Source organism: Antechinus flavipes, chromosome 5 (genome assembly GCF_016432865.1).
Source record: "Antechinus flavipes isolate AdamAnt ecotype Samford, QLD, Australia chromosome 5, AdamAnt_v2, whole genome shotgun sequence".
NCBI lineage: Eukaryota > Metazoa > Chordata > Mammalia > Dasyuromorphia > Dasyuridae > Antechinus > Antechinus flavipes.
The window spans coordinates 287,001,662-287,024,158 of NC_067402.1; the positions used below are offsets into that span (position 1 = coordinate 287,001,662).

Below are 22,497 nucleotides of genomic sequence, written 5' to 3' on the forward strand. Positions count from 1 at the left end.
GGTAGGGAAAGAGAGAAGTCTGCCGTTCAAAGTCTGACTAGAGCAGACATGAAGGAAGGACACCCAGACTGGGAGGGGCCCCGCTGGTCAGTCTCTTTCTGACTTGGGGTCCGTACACACTTTCACAAGTGCCATGTGCCTGGTTCCCAAGAACCGGATAGAGCCATCCAGATGAAATCACGGCCAGGGAGCCTTCGGGAAGGCGCCTACTTACCATGTGGAGATGGAGACGTCTCCGTGGCTAGGAGACCCCCCCCAAGCCCACCCTTGAGAAAGAAAGGAAGCAGAGACGGGCCGGCAGCCGAGGCTGGGCCGGAGGAAGCTGCAGCTTTGGAATGTAACAATTTATTGGGGGGCAAAAATAGGCTTTGAACTCCCCATTCCTGGCATTGATACAATACGGAAGAGCAGCAGGAGAAACAAAATGTACAATACGAGAGTAATTAGCACAAAACAACCAGGAAATAACCCAAGAGAACCAAAAAAAGTCCCAAACCCCGAGACCGACCAGCTTTTCCACCCGAAGCATCAGCTGGGGAAGGGAGGGCGTGGAGGCTGAGGTGCAAAGCGGACAAAGGCAGGGAGGCGGGCCGAGAGTGGCCAGAGGTCCGCCCTCCCCCAGCCCCAGCCACCGGGGGGGGGCCAAGTTTAGCCAGCTGGGAGCTGGAGGTTCGAACAGCGAACGGGAAACCGAGCCAAATGACAAGATGACAGGGCCCCCTCCCAAAATATATAGAGAGATATGTATGTGTATATATTTATATATAGAATTCATTCGTGCACAATGCTTTTCATTAAATGCGTTTTTCTTTAAAAATCTAAAAAAAATTATAAGATACATTATTCCTTTTAAGGGTTGTTTTTTTGTTTTTTGTTTCAGCTTTTAAAAATGAAATAAGTCTCCACCTGGGCTCATCCGGCCAAGGGAATCCCCCCAGAGCTTACGTGGATGGAGGACGTTGGCACACGAGAAGGCGTGGGTGGGGGCGGGCCTGATGCCCGCCTCCCTGTGCCCTCCCTGGCTCTCCACCCCCCCATGCCTCGTTCCCAAATCTCAAAGACGGACACGGAAGCGGGGCATGGACCCTCAACTTTTCCCTTAGTACCAAGCGTCGGAGGAGGACGGAGAGGGAGGATTTTTCATCAGAAATTCAGGCGGAGAACTTCCTTCCCAAGGCGGGGGCCGGGGCACAGAGCGGGTCTCCGAGAGCCCCGGGAGGGACCTTGGGCCAGTGCATGAGAAGCGGGAATAACTCGGGGTGGAAGAGACCCCTCTGTTCTCTCCAAGGCAAGAAGTGCAAGGTGGGAGGGGGCACAGGCCACAAGCGACAGCTGCTCCCGGCCCCAATCCCTGGCCTCTGAGAAAGGGCCCGTCGCCTTCATCCGTGTCTTCTCTGAGGAGGCAGACCGGAGGGTGAATGAGGCAGCCTCCGAGAGCCGCTCTCTGTCTCACCACTTCTGTGGGGAGAGAACAGCCCGGGCCCCTGGCCTGGCCTGGCCGGGAACACGCTGACCACATCCAGCCCCCGCGGGCGCAGAGGGATAGGGGTGCCTCCCCCTCTGCTCCCTTCTCTCCTGCCCAGATTTCCCCCCCCCCAAAAAAAAAGCAGCACAAGGGAGGGCGAAGCGTCCCGACTTGGGAGTTCAAAATCTGCCGTTTGCTGTGGGTTCTGGAGAAGGTGCTTTCTATGTCTGGGACGCAGCCCCCCTCCCCTTAATCAGACATTCTGGGGGACGGGATCTCGACTGCTTCCCCGCAGGGGACCACAGCTGAGGAAACCACACGGAAGGTGCCCCAGAAAGTCAGGGGATCACAGCTGGGCTGTGTCGGGACTCAGGCCTTCCTGACTCCGAGGCAGCCTCTCTATCTGCTACACCAGGCTGCCTATTAATTTTAAAATAGTAGTAACAACACCTGCCTCCCCCAGGACCGAGCGAGACAACAGATGGGGAAAGTGCTTTGAAAATTGTAAAGCGCTATAAAGAATAGTAGGGATGGAGCCGCCACACGTCCCCTCCCCCTCGCTGCTGGGCAGCCCCCAGAAGGGATGCCCCCTCCTCCCAGCCCCCATTGCTCATTTACTGCTTTTGAAAAACACATGCCCCCCCCCCCCGACCCAGTTCACAGATGGGGAAAAAAGAGGCCAGTGGGGGCTGGGGAGGGGGAAGTCAGGAACGGTTTCAGACGTGAGACCGGAACGTGGTATTTCTGCTACGTCCTATGACCAGCGGGGCCGGTGGGAGAAGCCAAAAGGCTCTCGGGGTAAAATCCGGCTTGGGAAAACGGGGTTTGGGGGAGTTGGTATACAAAAATAAAGAGAAGTGGCTGCAGCTTCTGCCTGGTACAGGGCAAAGGGACAAGCAGCGGAGGCCTTGGGGGAGCGGGCGCCCCTTTGCTCAGAGACACCCCAGGAGACGAGGTATTCGCTCCCCCCAGGGGCACTAGAAGGGCTGTTCTTGAGCCTAGAGGGTCTGGGTGGGCATCAAACTCAGTAGGGCGTGGGTGGGCACCTCTCTTTTATGGGGAGCTGGAAGGAACTGATGTGACCTACCCCTAACACCTAGCCTCCTCCCTGGGCATGTGGTAGGGGGTCTCCCCCAAGACACACCCTCACCCCAATCCCCATGCCCCGGCCTCTCGTTCCTCCTCCCTACATTCCCACCCTATTCTCTGGGACTTGGCCAGGTTAAGGGTCCCTCATCGAGGACTAAGCCTAGAGAAGGAGCTCCCACCCTCTCCCCTTCAGCCACAAAATCTGGCCTTCCCAAGCCAACCCCACCTCAGCACCTTGGAGCCTATCCCCCCTCAGAGGCAGAAGTAGGGAGGAGGGCCCCGGGCACATCTCCTGTCACGGATGGGCACGGAGCTGGCTCACCATGGCCCTCTCTCCACCCCTAGGCCAAGGAGGGGGATAGTTTGTGGACCAGTTAGGGTTCCACGCTAACCTCAGCTGGGAGAAGAGGCGAGCGAAGAGCAGCGGGACCCCAGTGGGCCCCCCACCGGCCTGGAGACCAAGAATACTACCCGCCCATCTCCTAGCTTTCCCTCCCCACGGCTGGCTGGTGGCCCCGCCGTAGCTGTGCAATCACAAGTATTATTATTTTTAAATATCTCTTTCTTCCCCCTCCCTGTAGGAATTCCACAATATTTTTTCTGTCTTTTTTTTTCTTTTCTTGTAAAACTAGTTCTTTCACTCTCCCATCATAAAATCACCTTTGAAAACACGACTTTCCCCCCCACCCCACCCGCTTTTAAGAAAGAAAAAAAATTTCACGAATGACAGACTCTCAGAAAACACGTTTCTAGGGATCCCCGGGAAACGGCCAGATTTGGGCGCCCAGGTTAATTTTCATCAGAGGGGTGGGGAGGGAGGCCAGCTCTTCCAAGAGGGACAGCCGGCCGGCACTTGGACGGCCAACCAGCCAGCGGAGGGTTCTGGTCCTATTCACCAGGGGAAGGAGAGGATGGGCCCACGTGTCCTATGCCCTACCCAGGCCCACCCCAAGGGCCGTTGTCCCCTGACCCTCACAGGCCAGCGGCACTTACTTCTAACAAGTCCTGAGGTGGGCCGGGGGCACAGGGTGGCCCCAAGGGAGGGGACAGAAGGGAGCTGCCTCCTTTCTTCTGCTTCCCTTTCTAATTTCTGGAGTCACTCTATCCCTACCCGCACAAGTACACACACACACACACACACACACACACACACACACAGAGCTCAAATCTCAAACAACCACCATCGTGGACAAGATGCATCTACTTCCCCAAACAATTACTCTCTAACCAAACACAGTATATTATCTGGAAAAAACAGGACCCCCCCCCTTGCCAGCTCCCCCTTCCTGGGAGCCCCATCCTAACCCCACCCTCAGATAAGCCACTTGAAAGAGGAGGAAGGTTTGAGGTCTGCCCCCTGCCCGTAGAGTGGAAGGAGGGCAGGGGGCAAGAAAGATCAGGGAGAAGATGTGGGGTCTTCATCCTCCTAGAAGAAGGCTGAGCTCTGCAGCAGCTCTCTGGGTCCCACAGCCAGAGAGGAGGAGGAAAAGACGATGATGTTCCCGACGGGCCGCCAAGCATGCCATAGGAAGACCCAAGATCTTCAGGGATCTTGGGCTGCGTGGGACCCCCAAGACCCAGGGGATGCTGGAAGGTGTGCTCTGGGCAGGACTGCTCCTAGATAATTGCTCCCACAGCCAGCGAAGGTAGTGGAATGGAAAAGGAGCCTTCCCCACGCAGAGGCTGGAGCACCAAAACGGGCTGGGTGGGCAGCGGGGAGAAGGCTGGGAAGGAGGGGGACGGCCCACACCCCATGGTACACACACACACATACAGAGGCACATACACGCCAAGATGCAATGGACACACCCACAGGAAGGACAGTGTCCCCAGAAGGCTCTGCTAGCACCTTTGGTTGACAAACTAGAGGGGCCCACTTCGGATCTTGGGGTCTTTGGAGGGGAGGGGGACCTCTCAGCCCATCTCCCCCAAAGAGGAATCAGGAAGGAGGAGGGCTAGCAGGCCAAAGCCAGGCCACCGGGGAGATCTGTATGTGGACGGCGGGTGCTAGGGTGTCCCCACCACACAGTGACCAGAAATCCCCCCCATTGCAGCTGCCCAATCAGAGCCTCCCATCCTGGAGATGCTACAGCCTCCAGAGCTACCCACAGCAGAGGGAGGTGGGACTCCAAACAGGGAGGAAGAATTTCCCCCCATTCCCAAATCTAGGAGGGCAGGGGGCGAGGAGGACGGAGTTAGCACCTGGGGTCGGGGGAGGAGGAGAGGTCGCAAGAGCACCAGCTCTTCAGCTGCCAGTTTAGCACCGAGAGTGGACACGAGCTCCGGGTACCCAGGTCCTGGTGGGGGTGGTGGGGGAGTGGGGAAGGGCAGGAGTGAGAGCCCCGGGGAGAACGGGGTCCGAGCCAGCTCTGCGGCCCGGCTTCCAGACGCTGCCAGGCCAGGTGATGGGCTACCGGGCAGCGGCCCCGGCCTGTGGCCGCCCACCCGCTCGGGCACAAGCCCTGCCCCATCCTCCCCGTCCCCTCCTAGGGCCGAGGGGCTGGGGGCGGGGTGCCTGTGAGCCAAATCAAATCAGCGAAGGACAGGCGGGGGTGAGGGTGCGCGTGGGTGCAGGGGAGCGGAGATCAAACGCTAGTGAATGCGGGCAAGGGGGGAGGGATCGCCCGGGCGTGCCCAGGACCACCCGCCCCTCTGGGTGGAGACCGGCCCCCCTCATTTGCCGCCACCCCCGTTAGCCCCGCCCGCACCCACAGCCCCCTGCGCCACCTTCTCAAAATCCTCGGGGTTGCAGAATTCCTTGATGGTGACGGTCAGGAGGTTGCTGGTGACATCCGTGACCACCACGTTGGAGCAGGGAGACATCTCCGGACGCCAGTCCCCGGCCTCCTGCTCGGGGTCGGAGGAGGGGCGCGGGGGCGAGGACGACGGGGGCGTCTGGCCCCCCTCGCCCCCTCCCGGGGGCGACCGCTTGCTGGTGGCGGCGGACTCGGGCGGAATGGACAGGTCGAGCACCTCGGACTCGCGCCAGTCGGGGACCGCCGGGCTGAGGGTCTCCGGGAGAAGCTTGGGGGGCGAGTCGTCGGGGTCGGAGGAGGAGTGCGGGGCGGGGGAGGGGCATCCTGAGGAGCTGGAGCTGCGGATGTCGTAGGGGGCGGCGGCCAGGATGAGCCCCCGGGGGGGCGGGGCGGGGCCCTGCGAGGAGCCGGCCTCGGGCTTGCCGGGGGCCCCGGGGGCCGGGCCGGCGCTGGCCGCGGGCTTGTTGTAGATGGAGAAGGCCCCGAACTTCATGTGGCGGATCTGCGTGCGCAGGATGCTCTCGCTGAACTTCTTGCTCTTGCCGATGACCCGGTTGCGGGAGGGGATCTTGGGGCGGGCCAGGGGCCCGCCGCCCGCGCCCCCGGAAGCGCTCTTGGCGCCCTTGTCGATGACCTTCAGGTTGAGGATGATGCGGCTCCTCTTGGGCTCCCTGGGCTTCACCTTGCGGTTGATGATCCTCACGGTCTCCGAGAAGGGCGAGATGGGCGGCCTCATGCCCGGGCCCGCCCCCGGGGCTCCGCTGCTCTGGGGGTCCGGCCGGGGCAGGGGGCGCCGCGACATGCGGTGGCAGCGACGGATGTCCTTCTTGAGCCGGTGCACGGCGGCGCTGGAGTGCAGCTTGGGGGACGTGGAGCTGGAGCCCGGCTTGACGGAGAAGTGGACGTCGCCGATCCGCAGGGCCTCAGCCTGGGCGCGCGCCTGCAGGGGCGGCGGAAGCGAGAAGGTGAGAAGCCCGCCGGGAGCGGGGCCCCTCCCCCCCCGCAACAGGGCGGGGGGAGAGACCAGACCTCGGAGAAGGCCCCTTTCACCTCCATTAGTGACCTGGGGAAGGCCCTGCTCTGAGACAACTGGGGGCATCTCACCTGGCTCTCTGCTGCCCTCTGCTGGAAAAGCCAGGCATCCTCCCCGGCTGACTGCCAGCTTGCGCTGCTCCCTCCCAGCCTCGGGCCCCGCGTCCCCTGCTCCCCACAAGCACCCTCCTTCCAAGCAGCCTGCTCTCCTCTCCCAGACAATCCGCTGTTTCTATAGCGCTGCAAAACCCTCTGCAAATGGGGTCGTGTTGCAAGGGTGAAGGCTGAAGATAGCTTGGAAAATAAAAAGCTCTTATTTAAAAAAAAAAGTGGTCTCATTGTAGAGGGGAATGTGGAACATTATCTTTGTTATCTGGAAAAATAAAGACTTTTATTATTAAAAAAAAACCAACAAAACCAAATGTGATCTCATTGTAAAGGTGAATGTTGAAAATTGTCTTTACATGTATTTTAAAAAAATAAAAAACATTAAAAAACCCAAAAATGTAAACTCATTGCAAAGGGGAATGCTGAAAATGATCTTTATGTGTCTATGGAAAAATTAAAAAAACTATTATTTAAAAAACAACAAGAAATGTAAACTCATTGCAAGAATGAATGCTGAAAATGATCTTGAATGCATTTTGAAAATTAAGCTATTATTATTTAAAAAACAAAAACAAATGGGACCTCATTAGAGAGGTGACTGTTGAAAATGATCTTTGCATGTATTTTGAAAAATCAAAAACTTATTATTTAAAAAAACAAATGTAAACTCATTGCAAAGGGGAATGCTGAAATTACCTTGTATGCATTTTGAAAAATAAAAAGCTATTATTTTTAAAAATCAGCAAAAAGGCGATCTCGTTGTAAAGGTGAATGTTGAAAATTATTTCGAAAAATAAAAGGCTATTATGGTTATTTTAAAAAACAAAACCAAAACAAATGCGATCTCATTGGACCCTCAAACATTTGACCCTGGAAAGTCTACAATTTTACAGATGAGGAAACTGAGGGCCTCAGGTTGTGACTTGGTCAGTCCCAGCTTCAGCTCCTGCCAAAAGTCTTTCCTGTCCTCCTTTAATCTTGGTGTCTTTCTCCTGAGACAGCCCCAGTTTTTCTTGTATTTATATTGCTTGTACATAGTTGCTTTCAGGAGAAGTCACATCTCCCTCATCCTTTCTATCCCCAGAGCGTAGAAGAGAGCCTGATACACTAGGCAAGTGCTGAATAAATGTCTGATGACCTTGCGGGGGGGGAGGGTCTTCCCTACTGATTGGGTCTCAGTTTTCTCATCTGGGAAATGGAAAGGTAGAAATCTAGGGCTCAAAAGTCATCCCCTTCAATTTACAGATGAAACTGGGACCCAGAGAGGGAATTACAGTCTGGGAATTAGAAGAAATTTCAAAGGTCATTTAGTCAAAGCCCTTCAGAGTTTTACAGCCAAGGAAACTGAGTCACAGAGAATCTAAGCCATTTGCCCAAAGTTCCAGAGCTCATAAATATCAGAGGCAAGATTTGAACTCAGCTCCTCAGGGGACCCCAAATCTCTGGCCTGCTTTTGATATTCTGTGACCCTGAAAGGCGGCGACAAAGGAGAGGAAAGTTTCAGAGGGAAAGGGGGTGGGGATGAGGGAGGTCCCCAAGGCGGCAGCCAGCTCCCTGCCTTCTAAGGAAAGAGGGCGGGCTCCCTGCTGGCTGAAGCCCTCGGCCGCCCAGCAGGCCCCGGGCCAGGCTACCGGGGGCTCGGGCAGGGAGCGATAATAAGCGCTGGCATTCATCGGAGGCGTCGCCCGGACTGGGCAGCCGAGCTCCAAAGGCAAGATAAACTGACCCAGGAATTTGGCCCCGTCCCCAGCTGTGGGGCCAGGACCAATGGCCGGCCCGGCTCGCCGTGGCCACGCCCCCTCTGGCTGCCGGCGGCGCTCCTAAGGAGAGCCATCGCCGGGCACTGAAAAACAGAATGCAGGAAAGCCAGGGCTGGGAGGGGCCTGAGAACAGGAGATGTCAGGGCTGGGAGGGGGCTTAGAACAGGGGATGTCAGGGCTGGGAGAGAGCTTAGAACAGGGGATGTCAGGGCTGGGAGAGAGCTTAGAACAGAGGATGTCAGGGCTGGGAGGGAACCTAGAACAGGGGATGTCAGGGCTGGGAGGGGGCTTAGAACAGGGGATGTCAGAGCTGGGAGAGAGCTTAGAACAGGGGGTGTCAGGGCTGGGAGGGGGCTTAGAACAGGGAATGTCAGGGCTGGGAGAGAACCTAGAACAGGGAATGTCAGGGCTGGGAGGGGGCTTAGAACAGGGGATGTCAGTGCTGGGAAGGAGCTTAGAACAGGGGATGTCAGAGCTGGGAGGGAGCTTAGAACAGGGGGTGTCAGGGCTGGGAGGGAACTTAGAACAGGGGGTGTCAGGGCTGGGAGGGAGCTTAGAACAGGGGGTGTCAGGGCTGGGAGGGAGCTTAGAACAGGGGGTGTCAGGGCTGGGAGGGAGCTTAGAACAGGAGGTGTCAGGGCTGGGAGGGAGCTTAGAACAGGGGATGTCAGAGCTGGGAGGGAGCTTAGAACAGGGGATGTCAGCACTGGGAGGGAGCTTAGAACAGGGGGTGTCAGGGCTGGGAGGGAGCTTAGAACAGGGGGTGTCAGGGCTGGGAGGGAGCTTAGAACAGGGGATGTCAGGGCTGGGAGGGAGCTTAGAACAGGGGATGTCAGGGCTGGGAGGGAGCTTAGAACAGGGGATGTCAGAGCTGGGAGGGAGCTTAGAACAGGGGGTGTCAGGGCTGGGAGGGAGCTTAGAACAGGGGATGTCAGGGCTGGGAGGGAGCTTAGAACAGGGGATGTCAGGGCTGGGAGGGAGCTTAGAACAGGGGGTGTCAGGGCTGGGAGGGAGCTTAGAACAGGGGGTGTCAGGGCTGGGAGGGAGCTTAGAACAGGGGATGTCAGGGCTGGGAGGGAGCTTAGAACAGGGGATGTCAGGGCTGGGAGGGAGCTTAGAACAGGGGATGTCAGAGCTGGGAGGGAGCTTAGAACAGGGGTGTCAGGGCTGGGAGGGAGCTTAGAACAGGGGATGTCAGGGCTGGGAGGGAGCTTAGAACAGGGGATGTCAGGGCTGGGAGGGAGCTTAGAACAGGGGGTGTCAGGCTGGGAGGGAGCTTAGAACAGGGGGTGTCAGGCTGGGAGGGAGCTTAGAACAGGGGATGTCAGGGCTGGGAGGGGGCTTAGAACAGGGGATGTCAGGGCTGGGAGGGGGCTTAGAACAGGGGATGTCAGGGCTGGGAGAGAGCTTAGAACAGGGGATGTCAGGGCTGGGAGAGAGCTTAGAACAGAGGATGTCAGGGCTGGGAGGGAACCTAGAACAGGGGATGTCAGGGCTGGGAGGGGGCTTAGAACAGGGGATGTCAGGGCTGGGAGAGAGCTTAGAACAGGGAATGTCAGGGCTGGGAGGGAGCCTAGAACAGGGAATGTCAGAACTGGGAGGGAGCTGAGAACAGGGGATGTCAGAGCTGGGAAGGAACTTAGAAGAGGGGGTGTCAGGGCTGGGAGGGAGCTTAGAACAGGGGATGTCAGGGCTGGGAGGGAGCTTAGAACAGGGGGTGTCAGGGCTGGGAGGGAGCTTAGAACAGGGGATGTCAGGGCTGGGAGGGAGCTTAGAACAGGGGATGTCAGGGCTGGAGGGAGCTTAGAACAGGGGGTGTCAGGCTGGGAGGGGGCTTAGAACAGGGGGTGTCAGTGCTGGGAGGGAGCTTAGAACAGGGGATGTCAGGGCTGGGAGGGAGCTTAGAACAGGGGGTGTCAGAGCTGGGAGGGAGCTTAGAACAGGGGGTGTCAGTGCTGGGAGGGAGCTTAGAACAGGGGATGTCAGAGCTGGGAGGGAGTTTAGAACAGGGGATGTCAGGGCTGGGAGGGGGCTTAGAACAGGGGATGTCAGGGCTGGGAAGGAGCCTAGAACAGGGGGTGTCAGAGCTGGGAGGGAGCTTAGAACAGGGGGTGTCAGTGCTGGGAAGGAGCTTAGAACAGGGGATGTCAGAGCTGGGAGGGAGTTTAGAACAGGGGATGTCAGGGCTGGGAGGGGGCTTAGAGCAGGGGATGTCAGTGCTGGGAAGGAGCTTAGAAGAGGGGATGTCAGGGCTGGGAGGGAGCCTAGAACAGGGGATGTCGGGGCTGGGAGGGAACAGAGAACAGGGGATGTCAGAGCTGGGAGGGAACCTAGAACAGGGAATGTCAGAGGTGGGAGGGAGCTTAGAACAGGGGATGTCAGAGGTGGGAGGGAGCTTAGAACATGGCTAGTTCTGAGATCTTAAATTTGGTCAGGGCCTCAGAGGTCATCTAGGCCACCCCCTTCAATTTCCTGAGGAGGAGGCTGTCTCAGGGCTGACCAGGGACTTGCCAGGGCCACACATGCTACTGAACAGCCAAGTCAGGACATAATATGAGGGCGTCGTTCCTCTAAAGAATGGCTGGAGGAAGACCCGGGTGGCTCCTCCAAGGGGGAAGGCCCTTAGGAAGACCTTGGGACTCAGAGCTAAAAGGGGCGGCAGTCCAGTCCCCTCATTTTACAGATGGGGAAATCGAGGCTCGTGCCAGGTGACCCTGCGCCTTCATCGCCCATCCTGCACCCAGCGCCAGGGCCTGGACCCTCTCTCAGCCCTGCTCCGGCCTCCCCACCAGGCTCACCAGAGGAGACCCGGGCTTGGAACCAGAACCCGGCACCCAGGACCGGCTAATAAAGGCCGGCTCCCTTTTCTCCCCACCCCCACCCTCGCTCCTGTCGACAACCCCGATGGCCACACGGTGGCACTAGAGGCCCCGCTGGCAGCTGTCCCAGAGCAGGCAGAAACTGCCATTTAAACAATCGGGAGCCCCTCCAATGGCCGGCATTGTTACATGGGTGACAAGACCGAGGAGGAGGAGGAGGAAAAGGAGAGAGGGAGGAGGAAAGGGGGAGGGAGAGGAAGAGGAGGAAAAGGAGGGAGGAAGGAGAATGAGGAAAAGGGGAGGAGGAAGATGAGGAGGGAGAGGAGAAGAAAAAAAGAGAGAGGGAAGAAGAGGAGGAAGAAAAGGAGGAGATGAGGAGGGAGGGGAAGGAGGGAGAGAAGGAGACGGAGGAAACGGAGAGAGGCAGGAAGAGGAGAAAAAAGAAAGAGAAAGAGAAAGGAGAGGAGAGGCAGAACTAGATTACTCTTTCACCCCAATCTCATCTCCCTTCGGCCCAGGACTACAAATAAGACAAGCCCATCATTTATGAAGCACCTACTGTATGCAGAATTCCAAACTCAGGGCCAGGGGAGGCAGGAAAATTACCCCCATGGTACTCACAATCTGTCATTCAACAAATATTTATTAAGCACCTACTGTATACCAGAGGTTGCACAGACAAGAGTCTCTGTCTCCATGAAGCTTACATTCTGTGGAGATACAGCACGGACCTGTGTAAACGTGCAGGATAAATACAAGACAGTTTGGAAGGAGCTTAATAAAGAACATTGTTGGTTGACCGATTGATCTGAGGGAAGGAGAGGGGAGGGAGCGAACTCGGACCTCTCCCTTACCTTGCCAGGCTGATTCTGGGTTCCCGGGGTCACTAGGATGGAGAAACCCTGGGCAGGGGAAAGAGTGCTTGGGAGCCGTGACCTCTGACCTTAGCTGGGCTACTAAGCTTCTGGGTGAATCTAGGCAAGTCAGTCTCCTTTTCTGAGCCTCAGTTTCCTTTTCTGTAAAATGGGAGGCTTTGATATGATTTCTCAAGTCTCTTCCAGCTTAAGCTCTCAAACATTAATCCCACATAGTGGGTGCGCTCTAGTCAAACTGGCATTCTTACTGTAGCTTACAGGTGGCGCGCAATCTCCTTTCTCCACACCTTTGCCCAGGCAGTACCTCCTGCTTGGGATGCCCTCCCTCCTCACTTCTGCCTCAGCTCAAGCACTATTTTCTACAGGAAGCCCTGATTCTCGCCTTCAACGCTCCCCAAAGTGTCAGCATCCTCTCTCCCAAACTATCTCGCATTTACCTTGCACATTTACACAGCCATATGCCGTCTCTCCACAGAATGTAAGCTTCCTGAAGACAGAGTCTGTTTAATTTTTGTCTTTGTAACTTCTGGTATACAGCAAGTGCCTAATAAATGCTCGATGGATGAGTAACGATTACCTGATCTTTAAGGGATACAAAGATGTAAAAAAAAAAACCCTATCTCTTCCTACTGGGGTTTATACGCTAGTAAGGGAAATGATCCCCCCACGTATACACCATATGCAAGGTAGAATGTGCCAAAAACCTCAGGGTGGAGAGGAATACTAGTGGAGATTCAGGGAAGGCTTTCTTCTAGCTGAGGCAACCAGGGAAAGCTTCCTGGAGGAGGCGGTTTGAAGAAAGAATTTCCATAGGAAACATTTGTTATGCTTGAGGTGGAGGTGGGGAGGGGCTGACTTCCTACCGTCGGCTCATCAGAGGATCATGGGAAGGGCTCTCAGAGGACATCTCACCCAACTTCCTGTTTTACAGAGAGGGAAACTGAGGCACAGAGAGAGGGAAGGAATTCAAGTTGGATAGGCTTCTTAGCCTATCCATCCCTTTCATTTTACAAAAGAGAAAATAATTTGCTTAGGTTCAAACAACTATTAAGTGCCAGTGGTATGATCTGAATCCAGGTCTTACCCACTCCTAGTCCAGCATCGTGGCCCTTGGCTGCCCACACAGATCTTGAGCCTGAAAGGGCCGGGAAGGGCAGAGACCAATAACTGCTCACAGTTTTTAAGGCTCAATAATAATTAATAATTAATAACAATATTAAACTAAATTAAATTAAATTAAAAATTAAACTAACACTTCTATTGCCATTTAAAACTTACAAAGTATTTTACACATATTTTTTTCATTTGAGCTTCACACCTCACAAGGTGTTATTAATTATTCCCATTTTACAGATGAGGAAATTAAGGCTAAGAGGTGATCTAACTGCCCACAGTCACAGAGATGGCAGGGCCAGGCAGGGCCTGCATTTGAACGCAGATCCTAGAGTTCTCTCTGCTCTAAAGAATCAGACTCTCATCCAAGTTCTGGGAAGGAGATTATCTTTTCTCCCTCAGAAATCCTACTCCTAGAGATACTTTTTGCTCCACAGTTCTATCTGGGATGGCTCTTTTCCTTCGCAAGGTAGTTGTAAGATATTGGTTTTGGAGACAGAGGACCTGGGTTCAAGACCTTGAGAAAATCTCTTCCCCACTGGTCCTGTCTCTTCCTCTATAAAATGAGGCAGTTGGTTCCTTCCAGCTCTGGGATCTCCTCTAAAGTCACTCTGACCCTCAGTCTCCTCCTCTCTAAAATGAGACAGTTGGGCTCTGAGGTACCTTCTAGCTCTGGGATCTCCTCTAAGTCACTCTGACCCTCAGTCTCCTCCTCTCTAAAATGAGGCAGTTGGGCTCTGAGGTGTCTTCCAGCTCTGGGATTTCCTCTAAGTCACTCTGACCCTCAGTCTCCTCCTCTCTAAAATGAGGCATTTGGGCTCTGAGGTGCCTTCCAGCTCTGGGATTTCCTCTAAGTCACTCTGACCCTCAGTTTCTTCTTCTGTAAAATACATAACTGAGGATAGCTTGAAGTCTAATTTTTTCCGATTTCACAGCACTTGGATCTTCTCCTTGTGAGGGCCAGGGAAGCTCCCCAGCTCAGGCCTAGGGGCAGCTGTTGCTCCTCCTCTCTCTGGCCGGTCAGCTGTCCAAACTTCCCTTATTTACACTTCTCTTTTCATTAAAAAATTGGTTTGGGAAGAAGTGGCTGGGCACTCCCTGGGGAGGCAGAAGTTCCTCTGTTTCTGGGCTCCCCGGCCTGAAAATGAGTGAGAAGAGCCGGGTCTGGGCTTGCCTCACCGATTAGGAAATCGGACCTTGTGAGAGCCAGCACCTGAACTCCGAAGCCAGAGAGGCCCTTTTTACAGATGGGAAAACTGAGGCTCCCCGGGAACCTAAGGAACTGAGGTTCACCATTGTACAGCTGGAAGGACTTAGGAGGTCACCAACCCAACGCAAAAGGGAAAACTGAGGCCCCCGATTGCTGCTTTCCGTCCCCAAAACCATCCCTGGAGAGATTCTGAGGACAAAATTAGTCCTGATGCCCTTTTACTTAAATAGACAAATACGTGCCTTGGAGTTCCTTAGGGAGCTGCCCTCCCTCCTGCCCTCAAAAGGAAGCTGGGAAACCCTCACTACCAGGAAGAGAATCATGGAGCCCCCGGATAGAAAGGCACCTTAAATTTGTCCAAGATAGCTCCTCGAATACGAAAGTCGCCGATTATTATAGCACCCTAAATTGGGGGACAGGGAAGGAGCGTCATCTGGTCTTTGCTTGAATACTTTCAGTAATGGGGAGCTCACTACCTCCCAAAGCAGCCCTAAATGGTGGGAAATCCTGCAATGGCCACCCAGGAGTGGGAACCACATAAAACCAGTCAGATCCTTCTTTCCTATGACTTTCAGACTTTCTTTCTCCTTTGCCAAGAAGGGCCTTCACAAATTCAATGAATACTCAGGATCTTTTTGTTTTTTTCTGGTGAGGCAATTGGGGATGACTTGCTCAGGTTCACACAGCTAGGAAGTGGTAAGTGTTTGAGGCTGCATTTGAACTCAGGGATTCACTTAGGGAGTTTAGAACAGGGGATGTCAGAGCTGGGAGGGAGCTTAGAACAGGGGATGTCAGAGCTGGGAGGGAGCTTAGAACAAGGGATGTCAGAGCTGGGAGGGAACTTAGAACAGGGGATGTCAGAGCTGGGAGGGAGCTTAGATCAGGGGATGTCAGAAATGTCAGATTCAGTCTTGAGTGAACCCCCCAAAAAAGGAACATAAAAAGTTTGGTGCAGTGGAAAGTGTGCTGGCTTTGGAATTGGAGAACCTGGTTTCTCCTTTGGGCCCTCCTTTGCACCTGGGTGGTGGTGGGAAAATTAATTTCTCTGAGTTTTGTTTTTCTCCCAGGAAAGGGCTGGAATTAAGACCTCAGTTTCCCCCTCTGTAAAATGAGAGGGGTTGTTGGAACACAGTAGGCGCTTAATAAATGCTTATCTACTTCCTCACTCCAAAACCTAACTAAAGCACAGGTTCTATACTCCACCTTCACTTCCCTCTTTGAGACACTAACCCTGACTGCCACCTACCACGGGCATCTGTTACCTCTGCCGGGCAGTCCCCTCCCCCACAGTCCCTTGGACCAACTGAACAGCTGTGACTTCCTCTGTTTCCTCATCTGTAAAATGGTTCGGAGGCTTTCTGGGTAACCCACCTTACCGGGCAGGCATCCAGAGCTCTGAGGCTGACCCTGGGAACCAAAACCACCTAATAAATAGAATTGCTTCCAAATCCATCATTTCCTTTGATACTCAGATGGGCCTTTATATCCCCATTTTTCAGAACTGGAAATCGTGGCCAAGCGGAGCCTGACGTTACGTGGCCAGCTGTGGCAGAGTTAGCGCACAGCCCGGAACACAGAGTTCCAAATTTCTTGGTTGAGGCTCATCCTACTAAACTACAACTAGGGTGCAGCTGACCCCCTCATGTCTCCTACATGCTGATGATCAGTGCTCAAACCCCTGCACCCGCAATGGTTCCACAAACTATCTCTAGAGTCCCCCCTGCGCTCTCCTTTGCTCTCCCCAAAAAGGTGGGATTCACCCATGGTGAGCGAAAGGACCTTGGAAAGCAATTCCTGCATCAGTGATTTCCCTAGAGAAAAATCTGGAAATAGTTACTGAAAGTCAGCACTCTAATGGACCTTGAAACCCAGAATGTTACAGCACACAGCCAGGGAAGGATGGCAGGGCTGGGAGGGGGCTCAGAATAGGGGATGTCAGGGCTGGGAGGGAGCTTAGAACAGGGGATGTCAGAGCTGGGAGGGAGCTTAGAACAGGGGATGTCAGAGTTGGGAGGGCTTAGAACAGGGGATGTCAGAGCTGGGAGGGAGCTTAGAACAGGGGATGTCAGGGCTGGGAGGGAGCTTAGAACAGGATGTCAGAGCTGGGAGGGGGCTTAGAACAGGGGATGTCAGGGCTGGGAAGAGCCTGAGAACAGGGGATATCAGAACTGGGAGGGGGCTTAGAACAGGGGATGTCAGGGCTGGGAGAGAGCTTAGAACAGGGGATATCAGAACTGGGAGGGGGCTTAGAACAGGGGATGTCAGAGCTGAGAGGGAGCTTAGAACAGGGGATGTCAGGGCTGGGAAGAGCCTGAGAACAGGGGATATCAGAACTGGGAGGGGGCTTAGAACAGGGGATGTCAGGGCTGGGAGAGAGCTTAGAACAGGGGATATCAGAACTGGGAGGGGGCTTAGAACAGGGGATGTCAGAGCTGAGAGGGAGCTTAGAACAGGGATGTCAGGGCTGGGAGGGGGCTTAGAACAGGGAATGTCAGAGCTGAGAGGGAGCTTAGAACAGGGGATGTCAGAGCTGGGAGGGAAATTAGAACAGGGGATATCAGAACTGGGAGGTGGCTTAGAATAGGGGATGTCAGAGCTGGGAGGGAGCTTAGAACGGGATGTCAGAGCTGGGAGGGAGCTTAGAACGGGATGTCAGAGCTGGGAGAGAGCTTAGAACAGGGGATGTCAGGGCTGGGAAGAGCCTGAGAACAAGGAAAGTCAGAACTGAGGTAGAACCTTAAAACAAGGGTTGTCAGAGCTGGGAAAGAACCCTGGAACAGGGGATGTCAGAGGTGTTAGTTTTTAGAGATGACAATTTTAGAGATGCTCGGAGTTTGTAGCTAAAGGCCTGCAGAGAGCTCTCCTTGAGAGTAAAAGGCCAAAGGAAGAGTTGGGGGGCTGGGCAGATAGGGGTGCCTGGGGTGGGGGTGAGTAGGGGGTGTCACTGTGCGCCAGAAGGTGGGAAGTGACTCACACGGGGGCCAGATTCTTCTGCCTGCTCTAATTTCGGGGCCAGAAAGACTGGCTCCCACGGGCTCCAGAGGCTGCCCTCTAACTTCCTGTGGGGGAAGCTGCCTCCACACAGGTGGACGGCCCCATCTGTCACTGGCCTCCTGACAGCTCCCTGGCCCTCCCCAGGCGCTAGAGCTGCCCCCGAGTCCTCATGGCCCGCAGAGCCTTTCCCATTTACCGGCTCCTGGATCCCCCTGCAGCCTTTAGGTCCCCCCTCCAGAGCTTTAAAGAAGAGCCTGTAGCCTCCCTCTCAGACTCTCTGTACCAAGCAACATTGCACGAACTGCACGGTCTGGCTAAAGGCCAGGAGAGCCTGAGCCATCTGGGAGGGCCTGTGGACCATGACACCCCGAGTTCAGACAGTTAACTTTTTTCCAGATGTTCATCTCCCCCCCCCCCCCTCACTCTGCTGAAAACCCTCAGAGGGATCAAATGAGGCTGCAGTCCTGGGGTCCTGGAGGGGGGGACTCAGGCAGGGGTCACCGGCAGGAGACAGAAGGACCCTGGGAGAGTGTTGGGCCGGATTACCTTCAGCAGGAAAGTTTTCGGCTTGGGTCCCCTCTTCTTCGGCCCGTATAGTTCCCGCTCCCTCTCCCTGGAGAGGAGAGACGCAAACAGGGACTGAGTCATCCCCCAAGCACCTTCCTGTCCTTCCACGGATCCCGATGCAATGCAACTCTGACCTTCCCCCCTCCCTCCTTCCCTCCCGCCCCCCAACTCACTTCTGCTCGAAAGCTGCAATCAGTCTGGAGTCCAGGATGTTTTCCTCGGGTTCCCAAGTGCTGTACCTGCGAAAACACACATGCGAAAAGGGGGGGGAGTGGGAGAGGCGCGCACCGGGCCAAAAACAGGGAAGCCCCCCGGACTTTCCAGAGACCCCCCGGAGAGCAGGCTGCCAGCGGGCAGCCAGCAGCCAGTGCAGCGCTGGCCAGGAGGGCGCTGGGCACCGGGCACCGGGCGGCCGCCGCCGCTGCCGCTGCCGCTGCTGCGGGAGGGAGGAAGGGAGGGAAGAAGGATGGAAAGGATGAGAGGAAGGATGGGAGGAAGGACCGGTGGCTTTGCAACAAGCGGCCCCCCGAGACACTCACTTGATCGCCCAACCTTTCCATTTCACCAGGTACTCGATGCGTCCCTGAAAAAGAGAGGAAGAAGATGAGGAAGAGGAGGAGGAAGAGGAGGAGGAGGAAGGGCGCAGCGGGGAGGGAGACAGGCGGCACAGCGCAGGGTCAGCGCCCGGCTAGCAAGGCACTGACCCGACCCCAGCTGCACAGGCCCGGGGCCGCTGCCAGGGCCCCGGGCAGGGGTGGGGGAGGGGGAGGGGCGACCGCTCACCTTTCGGATCCGCCGCTTGATGATGGATTCGGCCGCAAACACCCGCTCTCCCACTGCAGACAGCTCCATCTTGTTCAGCAGCGCCCACAGCCCATAATACTTGAGCTCCCTCCTCCCGCGGCCGCTGCTGCACCGCTCGCGCACGCGCGCCCCGAGCACCCAGACCCAGACACGCTCCAGCCCCGGGCCCCCGCCGCTCCCCGGCTCGCCTTCAGTGGCTCGCGCCGCCGCGCGGGCACCACGTGACCGGCACCGTTACCAGGGCCTACACCTCCCCGGGGGCGGTTGCTAGGGAAAGGGAAGAGCGCGCGCTGGCTCTTAAAGGGACCCCTCCCCCTAGAAGACTATAGGGGGGAGGGGAGAAGGGGGAGAAGGGAGGAAGAGGAGGAGGGAGGGTGAAGAAGGGAGGAGGAGGAGAGAGAAGGAGGAACGAGAGGAGGAGGAGGGGGGAGAGAGAAGAGGAGGCGATGATGAGGGGAGGAGGGAGAAGAAGAAGGAGGAAGAGGAGCGGGGTGGGGTGATAGAAGGGGAAGAAATAAGGAGGGAGCGAGACGAGAAAAAGGAGGAGGGAGAAGAAAGATGATGAGGAATAGAGAAGAAGGAAGAAATAAGGCAGATGTGGGAGGGAGGGGGCAAAAAAGAGGAGGAAGGGGTAGGAGAGAGAAGAGGAGGAGGGAGGGAAAGAGGGGAGAGGAAGAAGAGGGAAGGAGGGAGAGAAGGAAGAAGCCAGAGGAAGGTGGAGAGGAGAAGGAAGGAGGGGGAGGAAGAGCTGGGACTCTAGCTTTTGCAAAGCACCACGGGGATGCTCTGCTGCAGTATAAACAGTCCCCCACCCCCTCCCCAGACTGCAAACCTCCTCCTTGGTCCACCCTCCATTTAAACAGCCGGGGCCCCGGCCAGACGGCCACTGGGCTCGCCACGGAGGCTGGAAAGGCAGCGGGGTCTCTGGGCCCCTCCACGGGGCTGGAAAAGGAGGCTCTCCTCCAGCCCACGTTTGCAAACGGTGACAAGTGAGGCAGCCAAAATGCCTGCCGCTGGCTGTTTAACATCTGCATTTATTTATGTACTGGGGAGAAGGGCGTTGCGGCCAGTTCAGATGCATTCAAAAGACACCCGAGCAAATCCGTGCTCTACACCCCAAGGAAAAGCCCACTCTCCCGGGAGGGAAGGGAGTAGGAAGAGGCCGCTTAGCTGGGAAGACTGGAGGACATGTTATTTCTGCACCTTAACCCTTTGGGTGCTGGGAATCCACTGGAGCGCCCTGCCAGTAGCAGACAGATCTAGTCGCTGGAGCTCAACGGACCCACCCTGGCAATCCCAGCCCAGATTTTCTCTTCTTTTTTCACCAGGGAACCTGATAAAAACAACTGAGGGAGACAGGGGTAGGGAAACTGAGGCTCAGCCACGATGACTTGCTCAGGGTCCCCTAATGATGGAGCCGGGGCTTTTGACTTCCGAACCAGCATCCTCTCCCCTGGATCAGTTCCACAGAGAAGAGGAAGCTAATTGGAGTCATAGTGAGGACCTAATTAGGATTTAAGCTTACAGCAGGGCATCTGAACCTGCAGGTTGGTGAATAAATTTCAGAGGGTTCATCAACTTGGCTGGGAAAAATTACATCTTTATTTCATTATAATTGGTTGCTTTTTATAAGCCTATGTGCTTTTTGTGTGCATCCAAAGGCATTATTTATGAGCTTCACCAGATTGCCAACAGAGGTTCCACAACAAGAAAAGGTTAGAGCCTAGAAGGCAATTATTAAGTTCTTACTGTGTGAGCTAAGTAATGGTCTAAGTGCTAGGGTTACAAAAAAAGGCCAGAACACAGGCCGTGCCTTCAAGGAACACATATGAGACGTACATAATACTGAGTATGACAACCTCAAAGGGACTTGGAAAGACCTCCTGGAGAAGTTGGGATTTGAGGAGAGTCTTGGATTCAGACGAACAGCTGCTGCAAATACAGGCAGATGAGAGTCCAGAAAGAGTAAAAAAAGAGTAAAGAGTCCAGAAAGAGTAAAAAAGGCAAGCGTGAACAGATTGTAGAGTTTTTGGAGGAGGAGAGAGGCAGATTGGAACAAGGCTGGAAAGGTAGGAAGGGTCCCGATTGTTAAAAAAAAAAAAAAAAAAGGCAGTTTCTTGAGTAAGGAGTAGAGTGATGTGCCTAGATCTGTGCTTTTGTGATATCACTTGGAGGATGATTTGAAGCTCAGGAAGCTGTAACTCAGGGAGACCAATCAGAAGAAAGATAACAGAGGTGAGGGCCTGTACCTTAGGGGTGGCTGTGGGTGTAGAAAAGAGCCTTAGCTTAGATTTGAATCAAGGATGATACTGAGCAGCCTAGGGAACTGGAAGGCCTGGATAATGTCCTAGTCACAATGAGGAAGTTCTGAAGAGGGGAGGGTTTTGGAAGAAAGATACTGAGCTCTGTTTGGGTCAAGCTGAATTTGTTTGTTTGTTTGTAATTAACTAGCTGTTCATCTTCTTTTTCTTTCATTTTTTTTTCATGCTGAATTTGAAAAAGCTAGTGATGATGTTGGCTCAGAAATCAGGAGTGATTGGGCTAGATGAGGAAAGAGTTTGGTTGGATAAATCTGAGAATTGGCCTGCAGAAGTAATCGTGGAAACTAGTGAGATTTCTAAGAGATAACAGAGAGAGAGAGAGAGAGAGCGAGAGCGGGAGCGAGAGAGAGAGCGGGAGCGAGAGAGAGAGAGAGAGAGAGAGAGAGAGAGAGAGAGATGGCAAGACCGCTCTCACAGTTAGTTAGTAAATATAATGTGATAATTGTTCATTTTATTAGCTAGTTTTTATATAAAGCAAATCTATGGTCTGCAAGGTGTTTTATAAATCTTATCTCATTTTAACCACACAACAACAGAAGGGAAGGGAGAGTAGCTACTGTAGCTGTTAGCTTTATTTTACAGATTTTACAGCTAGGGAAACTGAGGCAGCGACTTGCCCAGGTCACACAGCCAGTTGGTGTTGGAGGCAAGATTTGATTCCAAATTCAAGAAAAGAACAAAGGAGTAGTTAGGAGAAGCAGGAGAGAACAGGGTCATAAGAACCTAAAGAGGTAAGGGTATTCAGGCAGATAGTCTCAGAGCTGAGCAGAAGCTTAGAACTAGTATGTTAGCGCTTGGAGGGTCTTTAGGATTAGGCCCCTCCTAGATGTGACATCCCCCATCTAGGGCCAGAGTTCTTTCTATGCCCCCTCCCCCACTGCCTCCCAGTCAGAAGGCCCTCCTCCTATTTGAGAAGAAGAGGAATCAGCAGGCTGGTGTGTTGCCAAATTGTTTAAAAAGAAAGAAAAAGAAAAAATCGTGAATGTATAACAATAATATTTATGTGAAATCTGTCAAAAAGGAAGCATGGTTTAGGTTAAGCAGGCCATCTGCTGGCTCTGTGGGAGGCCCAGCGAGGAAGGCCTCCACCCTGGCTTTGATGGGAGCCCTTGGCATTGACCTAGGCGTGAAACTTACAGCCCCCCCCCCCTTCCCGAACTCCCTCGGGCTGTTTGGTCTGCAGAGTCTGGGCTAATGGGGAGGGGAAGGCCAGATCTGACTCGGGACTCGGCCCCTTCTGAATACTTTGTATACATTCTATAGTTCCTCAGATACATTGTTTCCCCCAGCCATCAGCCAAGAAACATTTAGCCGCCACCTGCTCCCGGCAGGCACCGGGCTAAGTGCTGGAGTTGCAAAGAAAGGCAAAAGAACTTCCCACCTTTGAGAAGTTTACCTTCTCCCAGTGGAGACAGCGAGCAAACGACCGGGTCCAAACCAGATAGAAACAGAATAAATTGGAGGTAAACAGCAGAGGAAAAGAACTCACATCAGCTGGAAATGTCAGCGCTTTGAGAGCAGAAAGTGACATTCTATTCACTTTCGGTTTTAAAGCCCTCACATCCATCACGCTCTCTGGTACAT

The 22,497-nt window shown here is 54.5% G+C and overlaps 2 protein-coding genes across 2 annotated transcripts; one reads left to right on the forward strand and one right to left on the reverse strand.

Annotated features, from left to right (window-relative positions):
- Positions 1 to 323: 323 nt before the first annotated feature.
- On the reverse strand, positions 324 to 19,898 carry CBX6 (chromobox 6). Its single transcript, XM_051962000.1, has 5 exons — positions 18,572 to 19,898; positions 18,328 to 18,371; positions 17,962 to 18,027; positions 17,768 to 17,834; positions 324 to 6,250 (listed from the first exon to the last, which is right to left on the reverse strand). The coding sequence occupies exons 1-5, from the start codon at positions 18,638 to 18,640 to the stop codon at positions 5,228 to 5,230; spliced, it is 1,269 nt and encodes a 422-aa protein (XP_051817960.1). The 5' UTR covers positions 18,641 to 19,898; the 3' UTR covers positions 324 to 5,227.
- Positions 6,424 to 9,468, forward strand: LOC127538302 (uncharacterized). Its single transcript, XM_051962005.1, has 2 exons — positions 6,424 to 8,709; positions 8,842 to 9,468. Exons 1-2 carry the CDS (start codon positions 8,347 to 8,349, stop codon positions 9,391 to 9,393), a joined length of 915 nt encoding a protein of 304 aa, XP_051817965.1. The 5' UTR covers positions 6,424 to 8,346; the 3' UTR covers positions 9,394 to 9,468.
- Positions 19,899 to 22,497: the final 2,599 nt, after the last annotated feature.

Coding starts and splice junctions, on each gene's coding strand:
- LOC127538302 (XM_051962005.1), top strand. CDS start 8,347: ATGTCAGGGCTGGGAGGGGGCTTAGAACAGGGGATGTCAGGGCTGGGA. Junction 8,710..8,841: donor GAGGGAGCTTAGAACAGGGG/GTGTCAGGGCTG, acceptor TTAGAACAGGAG/GTGTCAGGGCTGGGAGGGAG.
- CBX6 (XM_051962000.1), bottom strand. CDS start 18,640: ATGGAGCTGTCTGCAGTGGGAGAGCGGGTGTTTGCGGCCGAATCCATC. Junction 18,028..18,327: donor TGGAAAGGTTGGGCGATCAA/GTGAGTGTCTCG, acceptor GTGTTTTCGCAG/GTACAGCACTTGGGAACCCG. Junction 6,251..17,767: donor CGAAAACTTTCCTGCTGAAG/GTAATCCGGCCC, acceptor CCGCCCCTGCAG/GCGCGCGCCCAGGCTGAGGC.